General features: G+C 43.1%; 1 protein-coding gene across 3 annotated transcripts in view; it reads right to left on the bottom strand.

Annotated features, from left to right (window-relative positions):
* OLA1 (Obg like ATPase 1) overlaps positions 1–8,609 on the bottom strand; it is a 282,107-nt gene extending 273,498 nt beyond the window's left edge. The window contains exons 1-2 of one of the 3 annotated variants that reach the window (XM_089690486.1): positions 8,465–8,609; positions 1,415–1,515 (exon numbers count right to left, since the gene is read on the bottom strand). In XM_089690486.1, coding sequence (XP_089546612.1) covers positions 1,415–1,515 — 101 coding nt within the window. In that variant the 5' untranslated portion in view covers positions 8,465–8,609. Of the gene's footprint in view, positions 1–1,414; positions 1,516–1,591; positions 1,751–8,464 lie in introns of those variants that run through there. The other 2 variants (XM_089690485.1, XM_089690484.1) reach the window with 2 other exon arrangements.
* Positions 8,610–12,632: the final 4,023 nt, after the last annotated feature.

Below are 12,632 nucleotides of genomic sequence, written 5' to 3'. Positions count from 1 at the left end.
ACCGCCGTGGCGTTTTAGCACCTCATGAAATTTTTTTTTCTTCAAAATTTTTGTTGTTTTTTTTAATTATATCACAAAAAATAAAAAAAACAGTGGTCACAAATTACAACCAAAAGAAAGCTCTATATGTGTGAAAAAAGGACAAATTTTGTTTGGGTACAGCGTTGCATGACCGTGCAGTTACCAGTTGAAATATCTACATTCTTTACATAGTAGTATAAACGTAATCATCATGAAAGGAACATAGGGGCTTCTAATGCTGATCTCCAGAAAATGCTAGTTGTCTGGATGTTACTCAGACCTACTGGATACAATCATTTCAGTCACCAACCTGTAACCATTATGCAGATGAGGAAAGTCGAAGAAAAGTCAGAAGTTAACTGTATAATTCTTCAGGTCAGGGGTAAAAAATATTGGAGGAATTTAATAAAGCATTACTGACATATTTTTGGAGGTACTTTCCTTTAGAACTACCTGCACCTGATTAGGATCAGCTCTGATTCTATGACCCCCTTTCTTAATACCCCCACTTCTATGTAGCCCTGCCTTGCAGCACTATTAATAACACCTTCATTGACTTCCTCAAGCTCTGATATTAGGATCAGGGTACACAGCTCCTAACATTAACTACTACAAGCACACTGAAGAAACTAGACACAGGTTATGGAATAAAGAAACCTGAGGCTGCTTTAATTCCAGGAACACTGTGAGTAGCATTCCACCATTACTTATAACTATCTTTCCATTTACATTTCAATGTACCATCATTCTTCATTTACTTAAAAGATCAAGGCACTAATGAAACATAATGAACTGAAACATAAAATGATGGTCACATGATCAAGGTGGGACTAGGATGGTGTCCATTGGCAACCTGTGATCTCTGTTGACATCCACTATCAATCACGTCTATAAAACATTCCAGCCAATTGCTATTACTCCCCAAAAATAAAGTGCTATTAAACACAAAACCAAAATAAATACATAAAACATCATATTGCAAATCACCAATACTGTCTGGATAACCAGGTGAGCGCAAAGGAATAAGAAACCTAGAAAAAAAAACAGAAACTAATGCAGCCACTACATTAAAGGAATGGTAAGCTGCAATATATTGCATTTTTGGTTTTGGCTAAGGACAGTTTTAAGCTGGTGTCTGGAATTTCCATTAAATAAAAATGCATGCCTGGATGTAATAACATGTCCACAACCACACCTATAGTATGTCCATAATCTCTGACAGTATTTTGTAGAATTACATATACTGAATGTTATATGTGGCCCCTCAGTGATGTCAGGGACTGCAGCCCATGCTCCATATACATTAGAAGTTGACCACCAATACTCTAACCCCTCTCAATCCCAATAACTGGAATACCGCTATAAGGGTAAAGCGAGACCATGATTAACTCACCCCACATTAGGTAGTCCAACTATACCAATCTTCAGAGAGGTCCCAAATCGTCCAATAATGGGATGCTGTTTTGGTCCATCTTCTACTTTCTTAGGAGGCATCTGAAATGTAAGCCAAAACCCTCATCATTCTCTAAGGCAGCTAACTGATATTAATACATGGGAAAAAGAAGTATACCTTTTTCGGAGCCATGGCTACATCACAAGACCTTATTAAAATGAAACAAAAGAGTCCACTCCAGAGCACTTAATCCAGGGTAAAATTGGATCTCATTTTAAAACTAATGATTTCCTAAAACCAAACTGCAGGAACAGACACCCTACAGGCTAATAATACCAGAGGGGCAGAGTGTAGCCCCAGAGAGAATACGCTGAAGAATCACTTTCTAAACGTGACACCTGACGCCATCAATATGGCCAACTGACAGCATCAAGTGTGGCGCACTGCCAGAGCTGAATCCTCTCCAGAAACACTCTACTGTGCTACACTGTGCTACGTCAGTGAAAGGAATTTTACTTTGTATCTGATGTTAGAATGTGGTTTTATTTATTATTTAGAAATGTTAATTTTATTTTAATACAGAATTATATCCTACTTGCTTTCAAATGATTCTTCTGTTTCTCTTCCAGGGATAGAATGCAGGTTTAATCTGCAGTAACAGGCATCTGTAGTATACAATCCCAGCCAAACAAGGAGTGAATACGAGTATGGAGTCAGATCCAGACACAAGCCAGATGCCGATCACACCTCTGCTATCAGATGCCTTTTATGTAGTGAGGGGTCAGTGTGCTGAGGATCTCATATGTTGGTTTAGGGAATAAAGGCTGCCAAGGGTTCCTCAAATTCACTGCTTCTAATGTATTTTCTGCACTGGAACATCAATGGGAGAGGTTTACTGGAAGCTATCAATAACACAAATGTTTTCTGATGTTTCTGGGAGTTACAATTTTACAATTGCACGGGAGTCATACGCTGTTATTTAAAGATGATCTCCAAAGCCTTCAATAGTGTCCTCTGGCCCTATATGTTCTTCAGTTTCAGAAGATGGGCTTCCACAACGAATTTCTGTCCGGGGTACATGCTTTGTATGCCTCCCCCCAAACAAGAATTAGACTCCCAGGCTGCAATTTGGAATTTTTTACACTGGGCAGGGACACCTGACAGGGATGTCCACTGTCACCTTTACTATTTGCGCTAATTTTGGAACCCTTGGCAATTGCTATTAGAACACACCCGAACATTTCGGGGTATCCCCTCTTGGAATCGCAATTTAAATTATGTATGTATGCAGATGGTGTCATGCTTTTCCTTTCCTTACTAACCCATTAGAATCACTGCCGAATTTATGCACATTATTAGATGTGTCTGCATCCACATCGGGCCTCACTGTAAATTTTACCAAATCAGTTGTTATGCCTAATAATGTTCCTGGTTCCCTGGTCAAATCTCTCTCCGCAGCTCTTTCCCATTTCGTTGGGCCACAGATCAGATCTCCTATCTGGGTATATATCTTACTCCCAGCTATTCAAGATTATTTGCAGTTAATTACCCACCACGTGTGTCACTCCTCTCTACTTTGCTAAAGATCTGGCATGGATATACTATCTCATTTTTAGGCAGAGTCAAGGCAGTGAAAATGAATGTTTTGCCGAAATTATTGTACTTGTTTCGAGCACTCCCAATCTCGGTCATGAAAACTTTTCTAGATCGTTTTCAACGTGTGATTAATAATTTTATTTGGCGTAACAAACGTCCTCATTTCACTTCATCAATCCTTTACCAATCGCAAATGATGGGAGGCCTTGGGCTTCCCAATTTCTGGCTCTATTACCTGTCGACCCACTTCGCGCAACTATTAACTCCCAAATCCCTTGGACAAGATTTGAATCTCAATCTATACGTCCGTTGTATTTACCGGGTATTTTATGGACAAAAATTCCCCCTCGCATGTTGATGACCCATAATTCTATTATTGCCCACTTACTGATGCTTTGGTTCCATTATAAATTTAATCTTATATCTTCTGTCCCACCAGGTTCATCATTTTTTGGAGACCCGAGATTCGTTATAGCATTCTCGTCTCAACAGGCATTTCGTTGGTGGTATAATCATTCCTTTATCAGATTATCTGATTTTCAAAGAGGAGGGTCTTATATCACTTTTGAGATGCTACGCACACTTTTTGATATCCCGCTCCGGCAATACTATCGTTATAGGCAAATTAGACATTTTTTTCATACACATTTTGATTTGACACCTTTGTCCCCGATTACTTTTTTGAACGTACTAGCCGTGACTCTCCTAGGGGCAGGGGTCTTATTTTGGATTTGTATTGTCTTTTTTCGGTAGCCATATATTCCTCACCCCCCTTATATAAACAGAAATGGGAGGCGGATCGTGGTGTCACTTTTTCTGAAGAGGATTGGGACTCAATGGTGGATAGTATACGTAAGAGCTCTATTTCTCTTTCTGTTTGGGAGACGGCCCTCAAAGTACTAACCCGCTGGTATTATACCCCTTCTAAGCGGAGTGTCATGTTTCCAGGAACGTCGCCTAGCTGGTACCTTGGAGCACACATTTTGGGCTTGCCAAAGCCTTTCGTTGGTATGGCGCAAAGTTTCTGAAGTGGCCTCTGCTGTGGAAGATGCACCTGTGAATCTGTCTATGCAGTCTTGCCTGTTGGGAGCTCGCATCGTGGGAATACGGATGGGGGCTATGAGGCTAATCCATACTGTCTGTGTTTCTGTCCTGTGGGCCACTGTCCTGCACTGGAGGTCGCCCACGGTGCCATTGCCCTCGGTTTTGCGGAGAGTCGATGCAGTGATGCTCATGGAGAGAATTCATTATATGTTACTGGATAGGATGCAGTTATTCGACAGAAAGTGGGAGGTTAGGAAAACTCAGACATTTACTATCTGAATAATGAATATTTATGATTCAATTGATCGTGTTTTTCTGTTGGTGCCATTATTGTTCTGCCTACCCTCTTACCTATCTTGCTCACACACTTAATTTCTATGCCTTACATGATTGTACCTTTTTGGAATATATATTACAGATGTGCCTTGTTTCTGTTTTATATTTTACTTGATGCTGTAATGTTGTCTTTGCAGCCCATTTCATAAAAACTAATAAAATCGTTTGTAAACAAAAAAAAAAAAAAAAAAGATGATCTCCAGGTTTTCTATGAGTTTAAATAGTTTGTTTAGACGAGGCTGGTCCAAACAAAATATTTCCTTCACTAAGTGCTGCACTGGCACTTAACACTGTATGTCCCACATGTAGCTTCAGCTATATACAGTGCATAGTGCTGGGTTCCTGTCTCACAACCAGAACAATTCAGAGTCAGTCTAAGCGTCACGCTCTCCAACTCAGCCAAAATAATAAGCATTCACACTCACCTAGGTGGATGCAGCACCGATCTGATGCTGCATCTGTCCTCTGCTGCCTCTAAGCGCAAGAACTGAGTGATCAAGGATCGCTGATGGCTCAGTTCTCAGACTTCAGTGAGCAGTGACTGTCTGCTCTGTCCTCCTAGCACTCACAGCGCCGTGCTGTGGAGGGGAGGGAGCAGCTGGCTCAGGCTCTCAGCAAGCTACTGAGAGGCTGAGCCAGCTACCCATCAGGCATCTGGGTGGATTCCGACATTAAAGTCAGGATCTCTTCAGAGTCTGGACTGGCTAGGTGACATAAGCCAACAGCAGACTTTAGCCAGCTTTCGGCTGAATCTGGGGCACAGGAGTGCAGAACTAAGTGCACTCCTGTGACCCACAGGAAAATAATAACTGAAAGAGCTTTAGTCGTAGTTCTCTGTTAAGAACTGTGGGGTACTTACCTGTCCAGCCTGCATCCCACGCCAATCGGCTTACATCCAACTAAGAGATCTGTCTTTCTTAAAAGTGAATGGCAAGTGCACCAGCCCATTCTATTTCTCTCAGTCTCCTCCAAATCTCCAAATTAAGAGCACCACTTCTCAACCTTGGGACATTGGGGTTAGGCATTAAAAGTGTGCGAATGCGATTCTTGTTGCTCATAGCAACTGAAAAAAAATTTTCATTGTCAAAACCTTTAGTTTAAACCAGCAGAGTATATTCCAGATGCATTAAAATTTACTATTTTTTGTAAGAGTTCCTTCACACGAGCAGCTCAGAAGGCTGTAAAACCAGGCAGTTTAGCCAAGGTGTTACCACCCCCAACAGCCCAACTGAACCAGGGAATGCAGCCACTCAGAAATGCAGCAAAAATTAAACAGCGTGTCACATTCACGTTACCACCACCAAATGCGATCCATGCAAGTCTATGCGGGCGCCCTGCAAACACATGTAATGCACACCATTGCAACATGGTGGTGCAGAAATTACAGGGTTAAATCAGGCAGTGAGTAGGGGTCACCTCTTTACTACCTATCAAACACCCTCAGAAAAGTAATCCACCACAATGAACGAGCTTTAAAACAGCCACAGCGTGTCCATGCCAGCATGCTGCAAGAAGGACCCCAGCTGTCTATGTGAACGTAGTGGTCTCTCTGCACAGATCTGACATACCCCCTATTTACTAGAGCTCTCCAATCAGTGGAGCATGTGAGCTTTGGTGATTGGAAAGCTCTAGCCCTGACTCAGCATAAGGTGCACCAGATCTCTGCAGAGAGACTACTGTTTGCACCCAGAGTACAAGGGTTTTTTTGTGCAGCATACTGGCAGGCGACAAGCTTTTCTAGCTGTGACTGTTTTAGAAAGAAAATAACTGTAAGAGATTGGAACCTTTCGTTTTGATGCAACTGATGAATGTACTGATCAGATTTAAACTGAAGGTTTACTTGGACTTAACCTTCTGCTACAGAAGTGACAGTTATGAGTTGGTTGTTAGAGGCAGCAAGAAATGTTCTTTTTACTAACAAACGGTTCTCTACCCAGAAGAAAACAGAGTCTGGTCTGCAACAGGGGTACTATGTGAGAGAACAGACATCCATCACAAGGCATGCTTCAGCATGCCAAAATCTTAGTCCAATAGTGTGTTCATGATCATTCACATCCAGGGTTATAGGGCAGTACAGCCGACCCTCTGGAATGGGGACTGGGCCCAATCAGTTCAACAGGAGAGCCCAGAAACCTAGAGGGCTGGCTGTACTTCCTTCTTGCTGAAACCAATCCCCCTGCAGAAGCTGAGAACCAGCAGGAGGGAGAGGAAGAGAAGCTGGCTGGACTGCAGAGGAAGCCAAAGGGAGGTCTGTTCCACTATTTGCACCCTCCCCTAACCATTAGCTGATCCCTCAGGATGGAGAAAGGTAAATATCATGTTTACGGTCCCTATTCCTTCCTTCCTTCCTGAATGGACACAGTGAGCGATCAGTATCAATTTCTCCTATATTAATTCATAACTGAAGCATAGTAAACTGTGTTTACTATGACTCAGTTTGTGAATGAACAGGAAGCCTCTGTATGGAGCACTTCCTGTTCATTCATCTACAGTGCAACAGGGAATGCAAAGAAAGGGAGAGAGGAATCTGTGTCCTCGGTCCCTTTCTCTGACTCAAAAGACATCAGGGGTCTGTTTAGATCCCTGATATTTCCCCAAAGCCCCCCCCCCCCCCGCTCAAAGGGCTAGTAAATGTAAAGAATAATAAAAACAGGTTCTAAAGCCTGATTTTTTATTTGCTTTAATACATTCTATGCATTAAGGTAAAAAAAAAACTTTCTGCATGCACCTTACCCAGCACCCCTTATACTTACCCGAGTCCGGTCCTGATGCATGAGTGCAGCAGTGCTCTCTCTCCTCATTGGACAGAGAGGCAGCAGCGGGAGCCATTGGCAATCACAGCCAATAAGGAGGGAGCAGGGCTGAGCCACACTGTGTTTGTCCATGGACATACACAGCCAGCTCACAAGCGAGCACGCATGAGTGCACCCATAGCAAGCAACTAGTGCAGAAAGCACCAGTGGGGGACCCAGGAAGAGGAGGATCGGTGCTGCTCTGTGCAAAACCACTGTACTGTGCAGGTAAGTGTTACGTTTATTATTTAAAAATAAATAAAATGCAAAGATTTACTATCACTTTAAGGGCTTGTTCACACTTGGTCCGCTCTATGGAGAGCATCTGACAGGCGGTGAGCTGCTGCTCCTCCTCACGGCCTGCTTTAACCCCTTCAACCCCGCAGTCGTGGGTCACTCGCAGAGCAGTGCCATTCACTTGACAGACAGGGAGTATAATTCCATGTGAATGAGGAGATTGTTCATGCAGTTGGAGCCGCGTGTTAATCTATGGCAGTGTTTCTCAACTCCAGTCCTCATGGACCCCCAACAGGTCATGTTTTCAGGATTTCCATTATTTTGCACAGGTGATTTGATCAGTTTCACTGCCTTAGTAATTACCACAGCTGTTTCATCTGAGGGAAATCCTGAAAACATGACCTGTTGGGGGTCCATGAGGACTGGAGTTGAGAAACACTGCTCTATGGGGAGGCAGCTGTAAGAACAGATACAGGTCCTACTTAGACACGTGTGGGTGAGTGGCCCTGATTGCACAGACTGTGTTCAGGCCGTACACCTGTCATATCAGGCCCTACATCCAGGGTAACACAGGCTGCCTGCACACAGCTTCAGGTAGCTCCAGCCGCAGCGCCCATGTCAATGCGCCCCAACACCTCAGTCTGTCATGTTGTGTTCACTAATTATGATTTTGCTGTGTGTTTAGCCAACAATGAAGGAGGGGCCCATCAGGTAGGCCCTAAATTGTAACAGCAGATCGCCTCCTGTGATTGGCTGCCACTGCACAGCAGAGCCTCTTAGTGTACAGCATGGGCAGGGCAGCTGAGGGGCGCCTATACCCTCCATACAGGGTGTATGATAATCAATGCTGCTGCTGAATGACTGCACGTGCGGCACTCACTGAGCACAGCCAAAGGGAATTCCCACCATTCAATGAATGACTGACAGGCTCTGCTATGGGGTGTTGCAGCAGCAGAGGCTGTTCTCAGGCAGCGCACACCCCCCTGACACGTGGGCACAACCCGGCAAAGCTCTCTCCGATCACATGGCGGACACGGCTCCTCACCTCTGCTCCGAGTCACGTGTCACTCCCGGGAATGCTGAGCAGCGGCGTTTCCAGGGTCTCCCAGGCACGTTCTACAGCCGGCGTCCCTGAGACGGAAGGGGCGGGGCCACCGGTGCGACGCGCACAGCGTGCGGCAATCCCATTGGCTGGCGGCATCGGGTGAGAGGTCAGTGCGACAGATAACTGCAGAGGGGAGAGCATGCTGCTTCCTGTGCCTCAGCCAGGCAGACGTGTGTGAGATGAACTGACAGCTGGGACTGAGGTCTCTCTTCTCTCCTCCTCTCCTGTCCTCCTTAGGGTTCTGTGTAAGGAGATGTGACATGATCACTCCAATGGGGGACACTAGTGATGGCCAATCTTCTGTACATCGACCAACTGCTCAGTACAAGGGGCTGCCTGACAATACAACCTGGAAAGATTGTTTAAAGTATAACTAACGGCTATTTTTTTTTTTTTTGTATTTTGGATAAAGTAAAGTGTTATAACCCCAGAACTAGTGTCCCCATTGGAAGATTTCACCTCAGTCACTGTTCTGGTGACAACCCAAAAGTTGGAATTTTCTTTTACTTTCACTTTCAGTGATCATAGTAAACAAGACAAATAGGGTGAATCTCCCTAATGGGGACATAGACAGCAATACAAAGTGACAAGGGTTCCAATCCCTCTTCCCTCCAGCTAAAACAACAAAAACGGTTTTGCCTTTAGTTACACTTTAAATTGGAGTTCCACTTAAAAAAAATACAGACACCTGTCCCTCAGTCCAGCGGTGTCCTCACCATTGCTGGTTTCGTCGGCCGTCTTCTCTCCCTGGCGCTGGCATCTTCAGTGTGGGCACCCGGCTGTGACAGCTTGTGGCTTCACAGCCGGGTGCCCACTGCGCATGCGTGAGAAGTGCTGTGCTTTGTGAATGGCCCCGTAGTGTTCTGGGACCTGTCACATGTCCCTGGGGGGGGATGGAGGACAACCTCCACCTCCGATCTCACCGATCACAGCGGAGGTGGGAGCAGGTACCTGTCAAATTCGGGTACCTGCTCTGCCCCCACTTCCCAAAGGTGCCAAACCTTAATGGAGAGCGGGAGACAACAGCTTAAAGCGGAACTTCCCCTTTTGGGTGGAGCTCCGCTTTAAGTTTGTCTTCATTTAGTTCACACCACATGCAGTCTAGTGCATTTTTTTTTCTGCATCAGAAACACATTGATGGTAGGTTACATGGTTTTCAATGGCATAGTTCACACCAGTGCATGCCATTTCTCCACTTCCAGAAAAAAAAGTAGAACATGCTGTATTTTTTCTGCACTGAACTGTACTGGAATGCAGTAAAATGCACCGGAACATATGTCCTTATTTAAGTTGAAGATAAAGAGAGGGGAAAAAACGAACCAGAACACATCAAAATGTTAGTACGGAAACACATCTGGACTGCGTTTCTATGGTGTGAACTAACCTTTTGTGAAATAAAATGTTGCAGGGTGGATAAAAATTGATGATTTAAAAAAAAATGTAAATTAGATTTTTTTAATTTAAATCAGATTTTTTTTATTTTTATCAAAGGTATTTTAATAAAACGCTTTTGGAGTAAAAATCTATCTAAAGATGGTTTTCTACTTAAGATACATGAATAATTTAGTTTATTCAGAATGAAATGGATCTTAGTTATGTAGCATGAGGCTGTATATTCTGCATTATTTACATTTTTGGTAAACTCATTCAATGAATCCATGCTCTGCAAGCTGAGATAACCTGCACTGCATTGATGCAACCACACAATTTCACAGTAACCATGAGAAAAAACATGAAATAAAAGAATTTGAGTAGTTCTCCAGCTACAGTCAGGTCCATAAATATTGGGACATCGACACAATTCTAACATTTTTAGCTCTATACACCACCACAATGGATTTGAAATGAAACAAACAAGATGTGTTTAAATGCAGACTGTCAGCTTTAATTTGAGGGTATTTACATCCAAATCAGGTGAACGGTGTAGGAATTACAACAGTTTGCATATGTGCCTCCCACTTGTTAAGGGACCAAAAGTAATGGGACAGAATAATCATAAATCAAACTTTCACTTTTTAATACTTGGTTGCAAATCCTTTGCAGTCAATTACAGCCTGAAGTCTGGAATGCATAGACATCAGAGTGATGCTCTGCCAGGCCTCTACTGCAACTGTCTTCAGTTCCTGCTTGTTCTTGGGGCATTTTCCCTTCAGTTTTGTCTTCAGCAAGTGAAATGCATGCTCAATCGGATTCAGGTCAGGTGATTGACTTGGCCATTGCATAACATTCCACTTCTTTCCCTTAAAAAACTCTTTGGTTGCTTTTGCAGTATGCTTTGGGTCATTGTCCATCTGCACTGTGAAGTGGCGTCCAATGAGTTCTGAAGCATTTGGCTGAATATGAGCAGATAATATTGCCTGAAACACTTCAGAATTCATCCTGCTGCTTTTGTCAGCAGTCACATCATCAATAAATACAAGAGAACCAGTTCCATTGGCAGCCATACATGCCCACGCCATGACACTACCACCACCATGCTTCACTGATGAGGTGGTATGCTTAGGATCATGAGCAGTTCCTTTCCTTCTCCATACTCTTCTCTTCCCATCACTCTGGTACAACTTGATCTTGGTCTCATCTGTCCATAGGATGTTGTTCCAGAACTGTGAAGGCTTTTTTAGATGTCGTTTGGCAAACTCTAATCTGGCCTTCCTGTTTTTGAGGCTCACCAATGGTTTACATCTTGTGGTGAACCCTCTGTATTCACTCTGGTGAAGTCTTCTCTTGATTGTTGACTTTGACACACATACACCTACCTCCTGGAGAGTGTTCTTGATCTGGCCAACTGTTGTGAAGGGTGTTTTCTTCACCAGGGAAAGAATTCTTCTGTCATCCACCACAGTTGTTTTCCGGGTGTTTTGGTGTTGCTGAGCTCACCGGTGCGTTCCTTCTTTTTAAGAATGTTCCAAACAGTTCTGGCCACGCCTAATGTTTTTGCTATCTCTCTGATGGGTTTGTTTTGTTTTTTCAGCCTAATGATGGCTTGCTTCACTGATAGTGACAGCTCTTTGGATCTCATCTTGACAGTTGACAGCAACAGATTCCAAATGCAAATAGCACACTTGAAATGAACTCTGGACCTTTCATCTGCTCATTGTAATTGGGATAATGAGGGAATAACACACACCTGGCCATGGAACAGCTGAGAAGCCAATTGTCCCATTACTTTTGGTCCTTTAACAAATGGGAGGCACATATGCAAACTGTTGTAATTCCTACACCGTTCACCTGATTTGGATGTAAATACCCTCAAATTAAAGCTGACAGTCTGCATTTAAAGCACATCTTGTTCGTTTCATTTCAGATCCATTGTGGTGGAGTATAGAGCAAAAAATGTTAGAATTGTGTCGATGTCCCAATATTTATGGATCTGACTGTATGTGTGATTAACCTATTAACCTAAAATCCGCTCTGATATTGCTGTTTTACTAACCTGACAGCCTATTTTTCTAAAAAGGAAACCTTCATTTGGTTTGCAGATATTAAAGATTCTAACTACCAGCAAGAATAAGTCGGATTCCTTCCATTTAAAGAGCACCTGTCATTATATATCCATCATGGCAGCGTACTGAGCACCACAGATCTTTTTTTAGTTCTGCATTGAAGCTTTACATTCACTTTCGTTTGTGGCTTGTTTTTGCGAGCCATTCAAGGTGGAAAATATCCTCTTTTGGCAACTTACATCCTTGGTGGAGAAGTATTAACGGAGCTGTCCCTGTGTACTGTGAGGGTCCTGTGTGTAAGGTTTGGAGTTATTCCCTGTATGCTGTCAGTGTGCCAGAGGAGTCCCTTTCCTTTCCTGAACCCAGATGTTCACCGAGGATAAATTGGATATAAATTTATGCTCATTACTATTGTGCTTCTGGTGAGTGCAATCATACTACAAGCCCTTATCACGGAAGTCACCTGCAGGGAGATTTTACAGAACCCTTTGACTTATTTTATGCATCTTCATATTCTTATTTTATTCATATTTATTCATCATTATTTATTAGTTTATCACTATTATTATTTGTGTGAAAATATCCACTATTGTCACTATTGAAATTCTAGTCACATTATTTTCGTAAATTTTTTGACAATACACTCTATATGTGTTGTGGTCACT

Source organism: Staurois parvus, unplaced genomic scaffold, assembly GCF_062004578.1.
Source record: "Staurois parvus isolate SC_StPar_1 unplaced genomic scaffold, SC_StPar_1.0 ptg000530l, whole genome shotgun sequence".
Lineage (NCBI taxonomy): Eukaryota > Metazoa > Chordata > Amphibia > Anura > Ranidae > Staurois > Staurois parvus.
Note: the sequence above shows the minus strand (reverse complement) of the source record. Positions and strands in the feature narration are given on the sequence as shown.